Source organism: Podarcis raffonei, chromosome 7 (genome assembly GCF_027172205.1).
Source record: "Podarcis raffonei isolate rPodRaf1 chromosome 7, rPodRaf1.pri, whole genome shotgun sequence".
Classification (NCBI taxonomy): Eukaryota; Metazoa; Chordata; class Lepidosauria; order Squamata; family Lacertidae; genus Podarcis; species Podarcis raffonei.
This window is the reverse complement of record NC_070608.1, coordinates 59,489,570-59,511,790: the sequence shown is the minus strand read 5'-3', so window position 1 is coordinate 59,511,790 and position 22,221 is coordinate 59,489,570. Positions and strand designations below refer to the sequence as shown.

At 40.1% G+C, this 22,221-nt stretch overlaps 1 protein-coding gene across 5 annotated transcripts in view; it reads left to right on the top strand.

The window, feature by feature from the left end:
• CDKAL1 (CDK5 regulatory subunit associated protein 1 like 1) overlaps window positions 1-22,221 on the top strand; it is a 234,024-nt gene that overhangs the window by 33,087 nt on the left and 178,716 nt on the right. For all 5 annotated transcript variants that reach the window (XR_008331530.1, XM_053396768.1, XM_053396770.1 and 2 more), the window contains one exon: window positions 10,110-10,194. Coding sequence is in view for 4 of the 5 variants with exons in the window: in XM_053396768.1 (XP_053252743.1) it covers window positions 10,110-10,194 (85 nt within the window). In the remaining variant the exon portion in view is untranslated. The remainder of the gene's footprint in view (window positions 1-10,109; window positions 10,195-22,221) is intronic.

The window sequence follows — 22,221 nt, the reverse complement described above, 5'->3', positions numbered from 1 at the left end:
TTCCTACATGGATAGGACTGAAGTGTAAGGGATTGCATTTTGTACAAGCAAACCAAAAGCAGTTTTTTCATCATCTGAGGCCCTTCTTGATGTGCCTCCTCTGAGGGCATTTGGAAGTTGGCACCACGAGAACAGACCTTTTAAGTAGTGGTGCCTCACTTATGGAGCCTTAGACAAAATATTCATCTGGGAATGAACTCTCTGACCAACAATACTTTTAAGCTCTTTCCCTCAACTGGGCTAATCAAACTTTTCCCGTTCTTGAGATTATGAAAATGGAAATTGACAGAATCCACAGAGTCGCTCTGCCCAAACTGAAGCAAGGGAGGGGAGGGGCCATGAGATATTTTATTATGCTTTGCTAGATATTCCACTTGAACAGATATCCTGAACTGTGGGAAGCTGGTTTGATAAGGAGCTGCTGGTGGCAGCAAGTGACTCAAACAGGGAAATGGAGGGTACAAGAGAGGACTATAATGCTGTGGCCTGGTCTCATTTTCCCAGGTGGCAAGAACCCAGAGTGGCTGGGTTATGGCTGTCATTTCTAAACAAATTTGTCTACTACTCTTAAGTATACTATGGAGCATCTATTGAACACATAGCTTTACCTCCAGTAAGCATCTAAGAGAGAAGCGCTGCAAATCTGTGGCACCCTAGAGACTGCTCCATGGACTAAGTTTGTTAAAAGATGTTCCAATATGATAGTGTGCCATTTGTTATTAGAGCAGAAGTCTTGTGCCCTGTTGTGGAGAACCCTACCTTGATTATTTCCTGTTCAGCATAAATAATAGCATTTGTGCACATCATATTGCAATAAAGAATTAGACAGGTGTGGGAGGAATTTGTCTCATTTATAACATTTGCATTCCTAAACCACTGCTCGGAACTCTTGTGACTTGCAGCAGATAGCTCAGTGGTGGATGAGATCAGCATTTTCTGAAACTGTACCTGTTAAAAAACAGTGCAGTATAACCCTCGCCAGTAGCTCTGAACGTCATTCTATCTATGTTGTGGTAGGTATGAAAGGAGAAATGCCACAGTGTTGACAGTATCTGGATGTTAATAAGGCCTATGTTTGTGAAACCAATTATGTGCATGATCTCAGTGCATTTCTTGCAAAACCATATCTGTGCCAGTATTGCTTCTGAGAAACCAGAAAACTGGTGTTTTGTTTTTAAATTGTTTATACAGATTCCCCCTTTTTTCCAGCAACCTTCCTAAAAATTGAGGCAGTCAAAAATAGACACGCCCCCCCCACCCCTCCGCAAAATGCTAGTATTTCTGAAAGTTTAAAATTGAGCTTGAATGCTATTGGAGATTCCAGGAAAGGGTAGATCTTTCTTGTCAAGGCAACTTTAATAAAAATAATATATGCATTAAATATATCAGGCACATCCAACTCTCAAGAGACTGCGATCTACTCCCAGTATAAAAAAAACTGGAAGTGTTCTACCCATTGTCATTGGAGGGAGGAGGAGCATACGTGGGGTGAGTTGCTCAGAGTTGTTGAGCTTCTTTTGGGGAGGGTTGCCCAGAGCCTAACCAGCGCTGCCACTCGCTAGCATCACGCTTACTTGGGCTTGCTGCAGAGAACAGCTTAATGTGCTGCAGCAGCGGGGGGACCTGGCACCGGGGATGGGGAGCAACAACATTCCTAGCCAACTTTATTTAATCCCGCAGTCGATCAGGAGCACCTACGATCGACCAGGAACACCCCGGGATCTACCGGTCGACCAGTTTAACATGTCTGAAATATATGTAGGGATACTGAGGTGGGCAGGATCATGAAGTAACAAGGAGGAGATCCTGAGTCAAGCTGTCCATTATCTGTACAGTGTGTACAGAAGAAGATAATCCTGGAATTGGCATGCATTTCATCATATGTAGTATTGCTGTCCATCACAATATCTTTAAAAAGTGCAGTGGTACCTCGGGTTAAGTACTTAATTCGTTCCGGAGGTCCGTTCTTAACCTGAAACTGTTCTTAACCTGAAGCACCACTTTAGCTAATGGGGCCTCCTGCTGCCGCCACACTGCCGGAGCACGATTTCTGTTCTCATCCTGAAGCAAAGTTCTTAACCTGAAGCACTATTTCTGGGTTAGCTGAGTCTGTAACCTGAAGCATATGTAACCTGAGGTACCACTGTAATCAGAAAGGTTTGGACAGAAATAAAAGGTTGTAAATGTTGAATTGAAGCAAGAAATTAACATTTGTTAGTTATTCTGGTGAAATGTTAGCAAGTGAAATAATAAGCCATCAAAGAAGTCCACTGTTTGAAGATGCTAAACAATATTAACCTCTGTGTTAGGTTTAAAACTTCCGCATGATGACAGCCTTACATTTTTATGTTTATAGGAAAATATAATCTATCCTTCATCTGTACAGATACCATGGTGAAGTGAAATACCCAAAACAAGTCATTCAGTAATGAATCATAAAATTACAACATAAAGGCATGTAAAAACAGCAGCCAAGTGAGTAGACCATCAACAACATAAAAACCTTCCAAGTGCTTGGATAACAAAGTCTTAATCTGGTTCCAGAAAGATAGCAGTGTTAACAACACACTTCTAAGAAACTGTCCTTTTAAAATATGTGATTGTTGTGGGGGAAGCTTTTAAAAATGTCCTGCTCTCAAGGTTTCAGAACAGTTGGAAAATGTGATACTCCAGTCGAGTACTGAGTAACAAAATGTGTGCCTAACTTGATGAAGCAGTTCTATTATTCTATATATGTAATTGTTCCTTTCTCTAAAAATTTGGATATTGACCACTAGGGTTCACTCCAGGCTTTCAAACAGTCTTCCAAGAAAATGGTTTAAGCATACCTTTTTCTCGAGGTGCAGGTTTACATGTTGCTAACTTGTAAAGACTTGATATTCTATTTTGGTTTAGATCTTTGAACACAGATAAATATAAATGCCCCAGTCATGTGCTGTGAGAGAACAGCTGCAAAGGTGGTGGAGATACAAAATATACAAACACACAATTAAATTGTGATAATTGAAGATGTAAGATTAAAGTTAGCAATCAACATAAAAGGAAACTTTTTGCATGGGCAGTTGTTTTTCCACTACAATATTTTTAAAACTGTAGCTGTCAGTTTATTACAGCTGTTTTGCTGGTACACTGTGATAGATGAAGCAATTAATGGATCCCTCATATAGTTTGAATATTCTCAGGGGAATTTCACCAAGGATATTTCTTCCCTCTTCTTTTTCTCCATAGCTTTACACTGCTTAGGAATTCTGCAATAATACACCCATGATCATTGCAATGCTCAAGTGACTTTCTACTTAAAAGAGCATCTAGTCTGCCAGTGTATTTTGTCCTGGCTGCTCTTTGTACTGTCATGTGCTCTCTCTGATAAACCTAAGCAATAGGGATTAATTTTGAGGTGCAACAAAAGGAAAAAGTTGGCAGAGGCACAGATGATCTTCTGAATATTGGTGATAGTAAAAGACTTGTTGTATTCATCAGTCTGGTTTAATTCAAGGATACACAGAAAGTTTGCAGGCAACACTTCCTCCACAGGTTCTGATCTCTTTTACTCTATTTAGTATGGCAACTAACCCAAAAGTTTACAGTGTATAGCCCAGTGAATTATTGTTTCCCCATGTGATCATAATGTGCTGGCTATGCATGCGGGAGAATTTTCCTGTATGGATCAGCCCAATGATGATGAATATTTAAGAGTCTACTTAATTTCAATTATTTGTTTGTTAATTTGATTAGTTCATGCGGTGACCTTTGACTTGGCAGAAGTCACTTAGGTGCAGTATTAGTGTGATTAATATGACTGTGGAGACAGACTAGCTATGGCAGTCCAGCACAGTAGTTAACTACTTTTTTTGAGTCCTGGTGGTAGAAGTTGTTTTATACACAGCAGAAAATGCACCCCAAGCCTTTTCTTATCTTCTCCTTGTATATCTGACAAACTCAAGTGGACTGTTTACTTTCTACATAGAATCATAGGATTGTAGATTTGGAATGGCCTACAAGGGTCATCTAGTCCAACCCCCTGCAATGCCCATGTGGGCCTTGAACCCATGAGCCTGAGATTAAGAGTCTCATGTTCTACCAACTGAACTATTTCCCCTCCAAAATAATTTATTGATATTTCAAAATATCTTGAATAAGACATAAATAGACTGTTCCAAAGCACAAAAGCATTATGATTCAAAACAACGTAAGCTAGGTTGTGTCAGGTCTGGAGTCAGATGGGGGTCAGCAAGCAAGAAGCAGAGTTTGTCAGAGAAATTATCTCTTTATTCAAAGAAACAGCATACAACTCAGCAACACTTTCCAATATTTTTTGCCCTTATGGAGCAGTTGCCAGGACTGACAGTCCTCACCTTCAACCTCATCTAAGGCTTCTCTTCTGCCAGTTGTTTCCCAAGCAGTCTCAAACTGTGTCTAGGCATCTCTAATCTCTGTTCCACTCTGCATATACTTGGAGACGTGGTCCTTGGTACTTGCCCAGATGCCACGCTCTGAACTTTCACTGGATCCATCTTCACCACCCCGCTGGTCAGTCAATATCCCAGGAAGTCCACCATCATGACAAATGGGGAAAAGAAGTTTGTCACAATAGGAGAGGCAGACTCCGTGCAGCCTCTTTTGCGGCCTCTTCCCCCTCCTCCTCTGCTTCATCCTCTTGAGTCAGAACTGCTCCCTGTCACAGGCTTTCCCTGTTCACTGAATTCTGTTGCCTCTTCAGCATCCAACAACTCCTCCACTCTGACCTCTCCTGGATGTATAGCCCATCACTAATCCCCGGGCTCTGAGCCCTCCTCCTCTGGGATTTTCCTTGGGGGTTCCCCAGCTAGTGCCTCCCACCACTCCTCATCAGCCCGCCAGTTCCTGACAGTTGGGTAAAGTGCATTGGAAGATGAGATGAGAGCACTGTCATAGCTGATACATACTTCTTGCCATTCATTAAGGGGAGCAGGTTGCCCTATGACTTCTTTAAAAGCTAGTCTTTTACATCAGCAAAAAGATCTGTACACTTGTCAGGTATTTGTCATTATTCTTATACCCATCCCCACCTGAAGCTATTTGGGACTTTTGAAGTATTGGCATATATATTGTATATTTTCAAGGAAGTGAACTTGCACCAGGTTTCCAAGGTCAATGAAAATGCAATAGAAGTGAGGGGATTCTAGTTTCTTACCTCATGCCTCCTTAGTAGAAGACACTGGAAGCAAGAGGGGAAAGACCATAGAGTCAAAGGCCTGCATGGTGCAGCTGACTATTTCCATGCCCTAAAACATGATACATCACACTTCTATATAATTCAGCCATCCTTTTTCTGAGCATGATTCCCACAGCCCCCCAATTTATTTTGATAGTTGCTATTCCATACCCAACTTTAGTGACTGATAGAGATGAAACTACTCAAGGGGGAGTGGAGAGGACCACCTCACAGCTTTAATAAAAACTTATTGGTGTCTGTTATTAGAAGGCTTTGTACCCACAAGACATCCATTAAGAGTACTCTTAGCTTTAATTTCTGATGCACACATTTTGAAACTTTCTCAAGCAATTCTATTCACTTAATATCTTAGGCTGGGAGATAACTGCTAAGCACTGCAAGGCTTTAATGTGACTTCTGGGTATGAAACCTTCAGCGCTGGTATCTCTGAGTTTTCAGAAGACAGATACAGTAACAAATGGATAAAGTATGAAGGTAATTCTGTGAAAGTCAATAACTAGCTGGAAGCTACAATTTAATAAGTGTTTGGACATATCTGGCTCAGATAAGTTTTCTATATTTTAGCCCTCGCTCTGTTAAAAGTGATAGATGTAGCTTAAATCCAGACTCCATGTGGGATTAGATGTCAGGGGAAATAAGTGGAAGCAAGGCATTTGAAATCAATATATTGCCTCTGGGTGCAACATAATACAGACAAAAGTTACTGAAATATAGGCTGGGAAATAGGTATTAGAACAGAATATGTTTTAGTTTATAAGCTGACCTTGGCTCTTGTGAAAACGTATGTATGGAAATCAGTGGGAGACTTTAAAAACTGCAAGTCAGCTTGCATGGGAGTAGAAAGGAGCCATGTCAGATGAAATCTGAAGTTTTAAAAGTAGGAGCTCCTTTTTGTAGCACAACATGAAATATGTTGTAAGCTGTTTATGCTTGCCAAATCAAACGAAAATCTCTGTATAATAATACATTTGGTATGATCTGAGTTTTCCCATACTCCTTTTCATTCATGGGTGTATATTCTCTGTATCTGTGCAGATCTCACTGTAGGATGGTGATGCGTCTATTATAATGCATGACCCATTTTGAGGAGGCCAGTTTGGGTGGTAAAATAGGCTTCTAGCTCTTTCTGGAAGCTGAGAAGCTGGTCATCCATGACCTAGAAGAGATAAAAACTGGAAATGATGCCCGAATCAGTTCAGCTGCCAAGGATCAGGTGTCCTTTAGCAAAGACACTTACTTTAAAAATAACTTTTATTAGGTTTTCAAGAATATGTGAATACAAAAACAGAAGAAGTTACCTGTTGAATAAAGCATGCTGTTGCACTATTATACTTCCCCCTGTCAGCAAACAAACATACACAGACCTACTATAACAAATGAACAAACTTAATAATTGAAACAAAACTGGCAAAGAAACTTCTTAAAAATAGACAGACATGGCACATTAAGGAGAGGTATTAACATTATCTAAGCATTTTGCATATTGTCTTAATTAATTGAAAACAGGGTTACAGTGGGCTCTGTTTTCAATAGATACTTGTCATAGGTTAAATTTCTGTCATTTCATACTCATTTCTACTGTCTGTTTTGCCTGAACAAGGTCAGAAAAGTTCAACTTCTCTTTACACATCCCCACTTTGCCCCTGATGCTAACACAATGCTGCTTAAGGGTGGAGGCCTGTATCTATATTCTTAAAAGAACATTGATATAAACAGAAAGGGCTAGCTAGAAAACCAAAGTGTAAATATTTTGATCCTTTTTGTGGATATCTGTATTGCTTACTCAGTGTTTTACCAAATTTCCCTCTGTTTTAATTGCATAATGGTGAGTATTTGTGCTTTTCAGAACCTCCTAGTATTTTGAAATTGTTCAGAAGTTTCCATGACCTTTTGAATTTCTTTGGTGTTGGTGTTTTACAAATGCATGATAGATGTTGCGGTTTGTGCAGTATTTGTTTCTTGGAGAAGGCAAACTGAAGCTAAAAGTCATTGTTTTGAGTTGTTTGTAAGTTGAACAGTGTTAATTTAGTATTATTGTTGGATTCCTTGTATCCAATATGGTTTACAGAAATGCTGTTTGTGGTAGCAAATATTTTTAGGACTGGAGCATAAGGGAAATTTTGAACAGCTAAACAGTTCATCTTAATCCTTAAAAACAACATATGTGAGTTGATCCAAAAAGAGCTGACATTAAAATAGTTCCAGTGCAGGATCATTGCACACAAATGTATTATTATGTTTTAGCACTCCCACAAATATATACACAAATATATACAACCACACAAAACACTTACCAGCTTTCAGTTTCTCCCCGGTGTTGAATTCCAAAAATATGCATGGTGTAGGATTAAAGTTCAGATAAAACTAACCACACAACCTGGCCATCTTGCTCCTGTGAATGGGCAAATGTCCTTTTAGTTACATTGCCATCCATACAAAAATAAAATATATTTGTATATTTTACCCAGCTCTTTCAATTGAGAGAAACCAGTAGGGTTTGTTAACTCCCCACCGCCCCACAATCCAGCTGCCCCACCATGCATTCAGTGTACAGTATACACTTTGATCACTATGTGCATTATTATTATTATTATTATTATTATTATTATTATTATTATTATTTATTTTACAGGGGTGAGGCATGATGCAAGAACATAGAAGAAAAGCCCTGTTGATTCAGGCCAAGGACCCTATCTGGTGTAGCATTCTGCTTTCATAGTGGCCAACTAGATGCCTATGGCAAGCCAGCAAGCAGGATATGAGCTCAACCTCCCCACTTGTGATTTCCTGTAGCTGGTATTCAGAGGCAAATTTCCACAGACACTAGAGGCAGTAAACAGCCATCCTAACTAGTAGTTCTTGATACCTTTATGCTCCATGAATTTATCTAATGCCCCTTTAAAGCCATCCTAGTTGGTGGCTATTTCTATATGCGAGAAGTGAAGTTACAGGGAGCCAGGCAAAGGACCTTCTCGACAGTGGTGCCCACCCTGTGGAACGTGGAACACCCTCCCATCAAATGTCAAGGAGATAAAGAACTACACAACTTTTTAGACGACATCTGAAGGCTGTCCTATAATAGGAAGTTTTTTATGGTTGATGTTTTATTATGTTTTTGTAGGTGTTGGAAGCCTCCCAGAGTGGTCAGGAATAATAATAATAATAATAATAATAATAATAATAATAATAATAATAATATATCTTGGGGGAACAAATTCCATAATTTTAACTGCTGTGTGGAGGAGTACTTTCTTTTGGCTGTCTGAATCTTCCAACATTTAGATTCATTGGATGGCCCCAGAAGTAAGTTTTTCTCCTGATCTCAATCTACTTTTCTCACATCATGCATTAATTTATATACCTCTATCTAGTCCCCGCTTCCTCACCTCCCCCCCAACTAAAAATCTTCAAATGTTGCAACCTTACTTCATACTGGAATAGTTCCAGCCTCTTGATCATTTTGGTTTCACCTTTTTTAAAACCTTTTTGAGCTCTACTCTGTCCTTTTTGAGGTTAAGCAGCAGGAATCCTAATGTGGTTGCACCATAGATTTGTATAACAATATTAAAATATTGGCAGTTTCATTTTCATTCATTTTCTTAAATAGCAATAACTTGGCACTTTTAAAAGAGATCCTTTTGGACCCTTTACAACCATTTTTAGTCATCTTGGCTAATTTTGTGGCGTCGGCAAACATTGTCCACTCATTGTTTACCCCCAATCCCCAGGTCCTTTATGAACGGGTTAAAAGCAATGGTCCCACTACTGATCCGTGGGGAGCTTCACTTGATGTGACTGACCCAATGATTGCTCCTAATACATTAGGATTCAGACAGCTGCCATGCTACTGCCAGCTCCTCAGTTCTTCTCTTAATAGGAACCTACCCTCAGTATTAAACTATCACTTACCTAATATATACAAAAGAAGCTACAGCTAAATTCTTGCATTTTATTAGAGTTTTTGACATGGCCACACTTGTGTCTCCTTGACCTTTGTTAAAACAACAACTGTGATGCTTTTAAAAACAACAGTTAGAATGAGAGACACCTTTAAAATATTTGTTATTCTTGTAGAGAACAAATGGGCGAGTTTGAACATTTCAGCCATGTGTGTGGGTGCTAATTGGCTGGTTGGAATATTCACCCATACTTCTCTGTGCTATGGTATTGCACTGTCAGAAGTTAAACCTTGTGTTGCAATGTGTGTGTAGAAATAGTGTGTGAGAGAAGGTAATTGTATTTAGACACTGAGAATGCACTTCAGGAAGAATCAGAATTTGGCACATGAGAAGAACAGGGTTATCTGGTATACAGAAATGGGTGAAAACACAGAGGTGAGATATGTGATAATGAAATACCATTTTCCAAATATGAGGGATCTTAGAGCCAAGGGCTGAATCCAGGCTTCTCCTAACCAACTCTCAGGGCCGTTCTTTTGCTGACTGGAATGTGAACTGTGATAATGGCTCTTGCTTGCTTAGATGGATAGAGGGGTGTGAGTGTGGAAGTGGGTATGTAGAAACCTCTGACATTTGTGTGACCAGAATATAGCCTGCTATACAAAAATCAGAGTGACATCTGTTGTTCTGTTTACCACTGACACCTGGCATCCAGTAGGTTGTCTGTGAAAGAACATTGCTGTCAGGTTCCTCATCCCTGCTCTGTACAGTATTGATTGATCAGGTTGTCCATCTCATGAGCCTTAAATAGTTGTATATGGAACGTCCTCCCTGCACTGGAATCTAATTTTTAAAAATATGTTAATGCTGATTATGAACAATGTCATATTCATGTTTTTCTGATAGCTGTTCTCATTTGTTAAAGGGTTAAATCCAGTCCTATAGAAGACTCATGATCAAATTCTAATTGCTCGTTGTATATTTCTGTCTTCCAGACAATGCTGCAGAAGCTGATCTGTGGCTCCTGAACAGCTGTACTGTTAAAAGCCCTGCTGAAGACCACTTTAGAAACTCAATTAAGTAAGTTGCTCTCTTGGAAAAGAAAATATGTTGCATTTGTCGGTGAACAATCGTTGTTTCAGAGAGACCCCTTATGATCTAGAACTGTAACTTGACTCTGTGCAAAACAGGGTGGGGTCTATTTAGAACATACGGAATACCTTTTTGCAGTATTATACAGAAGGACTGATAGAGCTGAACTGTAGAAGTAGCATCTAATCCATGTAGCCATTGCCTTGAATAAAACCCTGTAGTCTTGCTTGCTTGTTCACTTACAATATGTGTGTACTTACTTGGTGCTATTTTTGGTAAACAATGAGATGCAGGTACTCATATCTTCTAAGTGTTGTGGGCACCAGTAGACAATGACTGCTATGGGCAGGAACAACAAAAAGAGAGGTGACAGTACTCTGTACCGATGAGCACCATCACAAACAAAAGCACTTTGTGTATTACAATTTTTCTCCAATAATAATAATAAGTCCTCATAGCAGCCTGCAGTTATGGTTTTCACATTATGACTCAATGAGATAACTTACAGGGCCAACCTACTTAGTTTCCACAATAGAACAGCATAATTTTATCTCTGACCACTATTTTAATTATATGCTGCTGCTTGTGGTTTAACTTTTGGTTAATATAGCAGGAGCAGAGCCTGTTCTGGCTACCTTGATTGACATTCTAAGGCATGGTTAGGGAACCTGTAGTCCTCCAGGGAACCTTGACTCCAGCTCCCATCACTCCTGACCATTGGCTGTCAGGTTCGGGGCCATCCGTACCTGAAGGGCTTCTTTCTCCTGCATGAAACTGTAGATTGTATTTTTGTGCTGCCTTGTGAGTAGGCATGAGTTTTGCCTGCTTGCCAGGCATGGGAGTCAACCTTTAGCCTTCACAACAAAAACCACTAATTGTGGCTTCAAGTGTATTAATGTGGTCACATCAGCTTTGGGTCTACGTGTAGTTTCCCAAAATTTACACAACATTGAACTTAGCCTGTGCTACACTTTCTTCGTAACTGCTTCTAGTGATGATTTATTTATTTGTTAAGCATACAGCTTCCCATCACACCTCCCAAGAAATGGCATGTTATGATTTTAGTAGAGCCTTGTTGATCTCTTGATTATTGGTAGATAGGAATGAGAATAGGTGGAATTTGACTCATGTGTCCAGTGTAAACTAAAAATGTTGCCTGTTAGGTAAAGATCTTGTCTTTATGTAAACTTCCATGTGATTGTTTTGTAATCAAAGTTTTAGTATAGTGCGCAGAATGGCATCTACTGAAACTGAGCATGACCTAACCTTATAATTATAGCTAAGCAGCTAGTGTGCTCAGAAGAATAAAGCAGAGGGTCATATTGGTGCTTTAGCTAGTAGATTAACAGAGATTCCTCCTCTACCTTTCATTGGGCTGGTTTGTTAGCAAGAATTAACTGTATTGAGCCTTGGGCTCGAGTCCTTCTCCTCTCTTGCTCCGCCCCCCCCCCCGACATAACTATGATGTGAGATATGAAAGCTTTCGCTTCTATTTTACATTAACCACAGTTTGCCATGTGTAGTAGTAATGAGCCCTTTCAAACCATAGGTATTGAAGCTGACTTGTTTCAACTAGCCTTAGTTAATAGTCAGCATGGTTTAGGGTAGATGTGGTAAATCTGTGGCCTGCTAGCCTGGTGAAGCTTGCCGAACCCTTTCAAGCTGCCAGCCAGCTTTCATCTCCCTTCGCATTGCGTTGCTGGTATGGGAGGAGATGTTCAGTTATATGATTCTATGTTGCTTGTGGTGTATGCCCAGGTGAGTAAGTGTGTGAGAGAGAGCATGCTGTGTCTGTGTGTATGTCGGGTCTGCATATGTGGAGAGTGCATGTTTCTGCATATGTGGTATGTGTGGGTTGTATGTGGGGGTGCACATAGGTGAAAGTTCAGGAGAAATTTTGGTCATGACCATTGCGGGCAGGTGGCCCTCAGACTGAAAATGTTGTCCACTATTGGTTTAGAGTTCTGAATGTAGTTGTGTGTTTACTGTAGAATGAAGCACCGGCAGCCTGGCAATGGTAGCTCTTATTTTGCCAAGAAAAACCTAGTTTACTAAACACCAGCTATTAATCTGCTGTTAGGCAAATAATAATTGGTGGGCCACTCAATTATCCTCGTAACAGAATCCTTATAAGTTTAGCTCCAGCTGTTGCAAGTGATAGCTTTTGACAATAATCTTTGTGTGCATTGAAGAAGAGAGGTGAAAATGAACTTTCCCTCAGTCATTTCAGCTTCTTTTTATGTCTTTATAAGAATGTGATGCTTATTGGGACTGAATTGTGCTCCACAGGATTATACAGTGACCTGTTTCTTGTGGAAAAGTGAATATACTTCCCTTGTGCTGAAACATCTGCACTGACATCCTGTTTGCCTCCAGGTGCAATTCAGAATGTTAGTTTGACATATAGAGCACAAGATGGCCTTGGGACTAGGATATCGAAAGGACCCTTTCCTCCTTTCCCAACTTGTTTGTTCACTCAGATCATAGTTTGAGGCCCTTCTCAGTCTACCACCACTTTCAAAGGTTAGGTGAGTGGTACTAGGGCCTTTTCCTGGACAGCAGCCTCTCTTAGGAACACCCTCAACAGGTATATTTCTTTAAAATATTTTTTCTCTTGGGGAAAAATGTTTTTCTCTTGGAAAACTTGAGGCAGTTTTATGTGTAAAATGCCATTATCAGTGCAAAAAAGCTGCTGCTATTTTGAGGGTCGAAGCTGCAGGAACTACCTTAAAAACCCCTCCTTTTCTCTTGATGGTGTGCAATTCTCATATAAAGCACATAATTTATAGAGTGCTTTAGAGGGTTCCCAGTGCTTCATACATATTACAGTATTTTAAATTCTTACAATATTCTGTTAAGATAAATCAGTATTAGGGACTGAAGCTGAGAGTATCCTCCTTAAAGCACATAGTAAGTATATAGTAGATAGAGGTGAGATTCAACTTGAGGACTTCCTGAAATCTAATTTTGGCTGCAATCCTAACTGGTCTTATCTAGGAGGAAGCCCCTTTGAATTCAAAAGGTCTTAGTTTTGAGTAGACATAGTTAAGATTGTGCTGTTAGTTTCTGTGTTACCAGCTCTTATTATAATGTTTAAGGTGCAACTTGAATGACTTTTGGAAAGCAAAACAGAATCTGTGTTGCAGAATTATTCATGCTGTTTAATGTTTAACATCCTAAAAATCACTTGACTGTATTTCAAGAATAGAGCCTTTGAACTGTGATGTTGAGCTCTATTTTGAGGTTATGTTAATTGTTAATGTGTAAGAATGCAGGACAAAGGTTAACATATTTTGCAAAAGTGTCGCTGCAGAAACACTTGGTAGGAGGTGTGGCAGTCTGGGACCTTGTGTGTACATAAAAACGTTGGTAGCCGTTAGTTAATACAATAAAATCACTAGTCCCTATGTTCTCACATAGCTTTTTATTTTAAAAAATAACTTTCTTGGGTTTTATAAACAGGGATTGTAGGAATAATAAATGATACTGATAAATAGACAAAGTTTTCTATGCCATTTGTTGTTGGCTGTTGTTGGCACCCATCTGTCTTGAGAGGCAATGGAGTGTGCCTCCAGCGGTGAAGTCAGAACATTGTGTTAGCCGCACCAAAGTGTCCTCCTCAAGGCGCTAGCCTGTGCAGTGTGTATGGAGGTATTGGGCTGCCCATATGACAAGACAAGCCACACTGAAAGCCTCAAAGAAAAGCTGAGCAAGACTTTTGGCACCAGGTTGGCTGCAGGAGCTGCTGGAAGGAGGAATAGAAGGCACCATCCAACCATCTTAGGGACTCCACTCTGGATTTGTGTAGGGCTTACTCCTTAGCTGTTTCTTCTCCCGAAGATAGTCCACAAGGTAGCAGAGATTTAGGATCAGAGTTTTTCTTCTCCTTGATGGTCTACCTTCCCAGGTTGACCATCCCCATCTGTCCCTCATTCCCTCTACAGCACGTGCAGCAACTGCTTTGTTGATGTTGGACCCACTATGGGTCTTGTCCACTCAATCTGCCAGAGCTTGTCTTCTCATGCTGGGGAAGCCCCTAACACCTGGCTTAGCTGGCCAGTAGAATCCATTTACTGGGATGTGGCTGCTGTCACATACTGACAGCTTCTAGGAGCCACAGGTGATAGCTGAGTGCAGGGTGGGGACCAAAGGTGGACAAACTACCCCAGAAGAAGCACAGTGTGCTCCCCCACCAGAAGTACGAGTCTTCTTCTAATACCCCACACATCACAAAAATAGCTTAATAAATTGGCAGCAATAGCTACTATATATGGTTCATTATTAGTGGTCATTGTACAAGTTCTTGATTCATGGAGTATTTTAAATAAAAACAATAACAAAGGGGAAACAGGATAGAACAGAGTTAACATTCAACATCGCTTAGCTAAAACGCCTAATCAGGAGTCATTTTGGTTGTGCTTAGATTAAGTACGAGTAATAGTCAATTTTTTCTCTTATGTTTCCAATGGAACAATATAAAATGCTGGTATATTAATGAACGTGGGAGGAGGCTTCAAAGTGAAGATAATAATTTATGTTTAAATTTAAATTTAGATCAACCAGATTGAGCCAAACACGGATGGCAGGGATTATTCATTTTCTGGAATACTGGCATATGTTATTAAATTCAACCACACCAGGGTAAAACCATCTTTCTTGATCTGTCCACATGTCAACTGTAGTTTATTTGTTAATATCTCAAGAAGAGCTGTTTCCCAAACTGTTTTGTACCAGTTGTCTATTGTAGTGCCAGAAAGGTCTTTCTAGGTCTTGTTATATTGCTTCTCCCTGCTTGTAATAAATCGCTTACTAATTCTTTATTATGTAAATCCTGATTGTTGTCTTGGCCGCATAGCTTTTGTGAGTCACTTATGGTTAGGGAGAAAAATACATATATCACAGCTCATATAAACATTCCCTGCCTGGTTACCTGGAGAAACCTCTTCCTTAATTAGTGACTTTAGAGGCCTTATTAGAGATTGCTATTACCCTGATAAAATCTAATGTATTTCTTGCCTTTGCAATATAGATACATAATGAAGCCTTCATCATACATATATTGTGGTCTCAGTTATCTGAGTTCTGGTACAGGCCCGGTGGAGTATTGACTGCCACCACCTTCTGAGTATAGAATATTAAGACTCTACAGTAGCTTGGCTAAAAGGCATAGAACAAGAATGTAGGGTGAAATACTGTATAGGTTATTTGGAATCCCCTTAGATTAAATCACATCAGCTGTACCTTAACCAAACATTTTGATTTTTCAAAATATACAGAATATGGTATTACAGTCAATTTAAATAAACAAGCAAAGTTTATTCTGGACTACTAACATAGGCAGGTTGCTGCAGCTCTACAGAATTCCCTCATGCTACCATTTGAATTGCTGGGCTTGGATGGGTAATCATAGTGACAGGAGCAGCTCCTATCTGGTCTGCTGAGGGGTCCCCTGAGAGTTTCTGGGCCCTCAGCCCTGCCCTGCCTGCTTCCTCCCTAGTGCTAGGCCTGTGCATTTGGCCTATGATTTCTTTGACAGAAATCTTTATCTTGTCAGTTACTTCCTTAATTACAGATGCAAGATATAAACCAGTAATAGCACGAAACTTTGTCCATTATTGTGTGTTTTCGGGGGCTGATTTCCTGACATAGCAGGGAGACATAACCCACTGCCTCATAAAATTTAATTTTGTAAAAGAAATCCACTTTAAAAGTTCATAAAGCACAGTGAGGCTGTTCTGTATGTAATGATGTCACTGTAGCTCCCAGGCAGAGAACTCTGCTGATGGATGTGGCTATAAAAAGTGAAGCAGGTTAGCTTTTTGATTGCTTCACACTGTAAATCTATCTGACAGATTCATGCTGAGTTTTCCTATTAGATATTAGTTAAGCTTAAGTCTGATTTACTTGTTCAGATCATTGGCAGTTTTTCCTAATGGCATCAGTTCTGCTGAAGGCCAGATAAGAAAGCGGGAGCCCTGTCCCCAAGACGTGTTTAGTACAGTGGTACCTCGGTTTATGAACTTAATCCGTTCCTGAAGTCTGTTCTTAAACCAAACCCATTCTTAAACTGAGGCACACTTTCCCTAATGAGGCCTCCTGCTGCCGGTGCCCTTCCACCATTCGGCTTCCGTTCGTAGACTGAGGAAAAATTCGCAAACCAGAACACTACTTCCAGTTTTGCGGAGTTCATAAACCGAATAGTTCGTAAACAAACAGAACTGTTCATAAACCAAGGTACCACTGTACTTCTGTTGCAATTTGGTGAAATGAGCCAACCCTCTCTTTCACTGTCTACCTCTATACCTGCATGGTTCTGTATCTAAATGATTAATAATAACAATGTATTTTGGAAAAGATACGGTTAGCGTTGGTTTTAGGGAGGTCTGGCATTTGCCTGACCATGGCAGATGCTGTCACCAGGTCTGGATATCTCCTTGGGGGGGAGGCCATAGTTCAGAGGCAGAAAACTTGCTTTGCCTTCTGCCAGTCAGAGTTGACAGTACTGTACTAGATGGACCAGTGGTCCAACAATATAAATCAGCTTCATGTGTTCCACTTCTGAATGTATGTTCAAGGGGAGAAGGAAGTGTGTGTGTGTGTGTGTGTGTGTGTGTGTGTGTGTGTGTGTGTATACACACACAAATCAATACAGTATCTGACATGAAGATGGAGATACTGGAATGAAAATAGGCATGTACATTCAAAACACAATTACATGTTTCACGTTTGAACCCCACCACTATTTTCACAACAGCTGGGTTTTTTTGCAAAGTGAGGCATCTCAGACATGTTTGCAGTTTCCCTCTGCAACTGCTAATCTATAACCTTCTTCCTTATGGAGGAAGGGGATGAAGTCCTGTTCTCAAGTCAGGTGTTCCAGCATTTCTCAAAGGAGTGTTATAGAAACCCTCTCCTTTCTAGGTGGCGAGTTCTGAAGTTGGTTATTGTTGCATTTGACGATTGTGGAATGCGGTATCATTTTCCTCACCCTCTCATACACACACTCACCGTTAATAAGACATGCTAGGTGGATTTGAGCAGGTCCTAGTAGATATTGTGTTGAATTCTCCATTAAGTATATGTTGGTCTCTGTCCTTACCTCTTTTTGTTAGGCAAAGAGCTCAAGAAATCATGTCAAACCTCTCCATGTGAGATAAATGGGAATGACTCAAAAGTTGCCATTGCAAGTCTCTCTCATTTCATTTGGAAAGGTATTCATTCTGTCAGTAAGAGTACACGAACAACAACTCAGTTATTCATCAGTTTATGCTTAATCATGAAAAGCATGCTTTCGACAAAATATCACAAAATATTAGTCATGTCACTTGTTTCAAGACCCAGGAAAAATGTGAATTTCTGTTGCAAACAGCAAAAAGGTACTTAATTGCTTGCACATTAGGCTTTTAAAAGAAGAGGGTGGTTTGATATTGTCACGACACTATCTACTACCAAAAAAGGAGCAAGTGGTGTGGGTATACAGATGATGATGTGATTGCTTTTAAAGAGTTTACCATAGAGCTCTAAATACAGTGGTACCTCGGGTTACATACGCTTCAGGTTACAGACTCCACCAACCCAGAAATAGTACCTCAGGTTAAGAACTTTGCTTCAGGTTGAGAACAGAAATCATGCTCTGGCAGCGCAGCAGCTGCAGGAGGCCCCATTAGCTAAAGTGGTGCTTCAGGTTAAGAACAGTTTCAGGTTAAGAACGGACCTCCAGAATGAATTAAGTACTTAACCCAAGGTACCACTGTACAGTGGTTCTTTTTGCTTCTGATTAGTAGTATAATAGTTGGTTTTGTCTGTAAGGCAGTTTTTATTCTTTTTAAACTGAAATGCATATTTATTATTTGTTGTAGCCTGGCTGAAATAAGTATTAAAATAGTGCCAGCTCTTAATAAAACAGCCCCCTTAATTACTCTTCATCCTAAGATGAAGCTGTAGAGAAGAACAATATGGATTTATTACAGTTCCTTCTGATTCCTGCTTAGTAATTCTGAAGTACAGGGGAGCTATACTAAATGGTTTTTTCCACTCTTTATGGTTTTAGATGCATTTTGTAACTGATAATACAGCTACTTTATAAGACTATTGTGACCTGTAGTTGATTGTATGCAAGGGAAGATGAGTTCTACATGAACGCTGAAGTGTTCAACCTGTGCATTCTCTTATGGCATAATTAGTATAAGTAATCTACTTTAAGTATTCTCTACTGGTGGTACCTCAGCTTTGCTTTTATGCTGTGACACTTTTTCTGGATCAATGTGACCTTGAGCTGATACTCTGAGATTTAAAAGTAGTGAAGATTTTGCACAAGGGCAACCAGGTGGGTGACCCTCAGGTTTCTTTAGCTGAAATGTGTGAAGTGTCCATGGAAACATTTGGGTGCAAGTTCCAGCTTTCCTCTCCAAAACATAAGGATTTTTTCTTCCATCCAGGTGTGCTCAGGCCAAATTGTACTTCTCAATCTATCTTAATGAGTAGAATAGAATAGAATAGAATAGAATAGAATAGAATAGAATAGAATAGAATAGAAATGTCTTTATTGTACTGTTGTGCAAACTTCCACTGACAGTTGCTTTTAGGTTGGTGGTTCTACTACTACTACTACTACTATTATTATTACTACTACTACTACTAATAATAATAATAATTTATTTATACCCCATCCATCTGGCTGGGTTTCCCTGCCACTATAGGAGGTTCCCAACAAAATATTAAAAATACAATAAAGAGATTATTGGCTTCCCTTCTTCATGTAAAGGTAAAGGTACCCCTGCCCGTACGGGTCAGTCTTGCCAGACTCTAGGGTTGTGCGCTCATCTTACTCTATAGGCCGGGAGCCAGCGCTGTCCGCAGACACTTCCGGGTCACGTGGCCAGCGTGACAAGCTGCATCTGGCGAGCCAGCACAGCACACGGAACGCCGTTTACCTTCCCGCTAGTAAGCGGTCCCTATTTATCTACTGGCACCCGGGGGTGCTTTCGAACTGCTAGGTTGGCAGGCGCTGGGACCGAGCAACGGGAGCGCACCCTGACGGGATTCGAACCGCCGACCTTTCGATCGGCAAGTCCTAGGCGCTGAGGCTTTTACCCACAGCTCATAGTTAAACTATGGAACTCACTCCCACATGAGGCAGTGATGGCCACCAACTTGGATGGCTTTAAAAAAGAGGATTAGATAAATTTGTGCAAGAGAGGGAGCAGTTTGGAGGCAGCAGTGCTTCTGAATACCAGTTCCCACAGGCATCTGATCCGCCTCTGTGAGAACAGGATTCTGAACTAGATGGGCCACTGGCCTGATCCAGCAGCCTCTTCTTATGTTCTTGAACTAAAGATGTGCCTGATTTCTAGTTTAATGGGTTCATTATTCCCCTAGGAAAAGGGGAGCTATTTTTCTTATGATTTTGTGGCAGGTATTTGAAATTTTAAAAACTTTTACAAATAACTCATAGTGCCACGAGGAACTCTGCAACCTCCCAGCATGACAGCAGCCTTCCTTTGGAATATTTTTTAGTGGTAGAGCTTCAAGCTCCAGCGGGGGCGGGGAGAGAGCAGGCGGGGGCGTGGCTGGTGCACGTCCCAGGGGGCGTGGCACGCATCCTGGGGGCGTGGCACCCAGCAGGGGGGCAGCCACGAAGGCACTCCACTGGGATCGTGCCACCAGGGGCAGTGTGCTCCCCACACACCCCTGTTCCTCCGCCAGTGTACACCAGTACCGTAACAGTTATTAAGTAAGATAAGCTTCAAACCCCCTGATCCCGATCCTCAAATATTCTCAGAAATTCAATCATGCCATTAAGTTTTTGTGGGTAACTTCACCTGTCCCATCCTAGCAAATGGCCAGGAAAAGAACCCTTTGACTTGATCCTTGTAGAACTACTTTGAACTTTGAACTCTATTTTTTTGTTACTGTTCTCTGTTCTTTGCTTCAAATTATTTACTATATAAACTTTTGCACTCGCATTGGTATTTGCTTAAAATTCTGTAAAAGTTCTGTTTAGGCAAACCTATTTAGGCATGTAGATGTTACATGTGTATTTTCTCTTTTAAGCTACTGTTGGTTTCCATCATCTTTTTAAATTTTTTAAATACTTGTTTTTAACTGTCTTTATCAAGAATGTTAATGTTTTGTTTTCTAATGTTTTCCGTATTTGTAAACCACTTAGAGGGTGCTTTTTTTACAGTCTAGTAGTATATAAATTTTGCCAAGTAAATAATAAATAAATATCAGTGTTTGCTAAAGTCTGTTACTGAAAGGTTAGGTTTTAGCTTCAGATTTTCCCTTCCCCATCTCCATAATATAATCTGGGCAATGTGGGGTGGGTAGCATGTAAGCCTTTTTTTACTCTATATTTCAAGTAAGTGTGCCTCAAACCGCCAAAGCCATTATTTTTACTCTTAAATCATTTTATTCTTTCATGAAAATATATTAACAGTTGCAACCCTGGTGTGGTTATTGCCACCCCACTAGACTCTACTGGCTTTTATGGATTCTTCATGAACCCCCCAAAGTAAACAAGGTATTTGTAGCAAACACAATTCCATCTGTAGTGCACAATTGTCTCAAATAAATAGTGTTTCGAATCTCAAAAATAGTGTTGCAAATTCCCCCAAATTAGTTTTTCCATGAATTAGTGCGCAAGGTCTGTATGTACTGGCCCAGAACAAGTAGATTTGGTAACCAGTCAGTTTCAAAAGCAGTTTTGAAAGCAAAGAGTGGGGAAACATTAATTAACATAGAGGCTGTACCCTGTAGTCTGTCCAGAAGTCATCTATCAAATGCCATCATTATCTGATTTAGCAGGCTTCAGAATGTCTTTGTAGATGAAGCTATAGTTGGTCACATTATAACGATTCCCTTTGGAGTTTTTTTAATTCCTAAAACATTTAAAGATGTACAGGCTCGAGGTTTCATTGTAGCATTATAATATTTAATCTTCAGTTATAAAGCCCCTAATGCAAGATTAGTTGTCAGTCTCTTGATGTATTTCTAATGTGACCTGCAGCACCGAACAAGTTGTTCTCTGCTGTTTTTAAGTAAATGTCTATATCTTATTTAGTAAACAGGCACCGTGAAACCTGTATGTAGAGGAGCAGTATATACAAGATGTACCTTTGAGCCAAGGAGCTTTGACGTATTTGGTACAAATGCTTCATGTTTCAGAATAAATGCATTGCAGACTGGCACATGGAATCAAATATTACCTTGAGGCTCCTTCTTTCAGTCAGCCACCCTTACCTAATCTTATGAATGAAACCTGAACCATCTGCTTGACAGATGGTGTGGGCAGGTAGGTAACCAAAGAAATTGTGTGTTTTTCTTGCAGATAAAGTTGTGCTTACCATATGCACTTTGTTTACCAAGTGCTAGTGAAGTCTTTAAAGAAAAGGCTTTATACCATCTGGATTAGAGAGCCATAATGGGAAGAGAGGCAGTTATGTCTGTACAAAGTGCCTTTCCTCAAACTGCTGTTTACTGGATCATTTATGACTAATTAACGGGCTGACTAATTCATATTGCTCAATAGTGGGTGGACCCTTCAACGCATAAAAGCAGATGTGAATACTGCCTTTCCTCCCCTTTTGTTTAATCTACAAAACAATCAAATAGTTTAAAGAACTGAGCCCAAATCCTCACAAAACACTGAATACGCAATTACCCCAAACAGGACAATACGTGCATTGTATTGTATTACAGCTTTTAAATCTAACTTCAGATTTTCACTGAGTTGCACAATGGACTTTCTTCTCAGTATTTTTTTTTAAACACTTTCTTTGGTTGGAAGTGCAGCAATCTAGCAAAATTTAAACAAGATAAAGCTGGGGACCCATGAACAACTATTTAAACATATGTTTACATGTAAGCCTTGAGGGATAACTTTTTATTAAAAGAACTTCAAGAACAAGGGGTGTCTCCCGCCCAAGACAGGTGCAATGCTGTGAATAATTACAGTCCTGCAAAAAGATTAAATTAAATTAAAAAATAGCAGTTGTAGAGCAGCTGGCAGGCTTA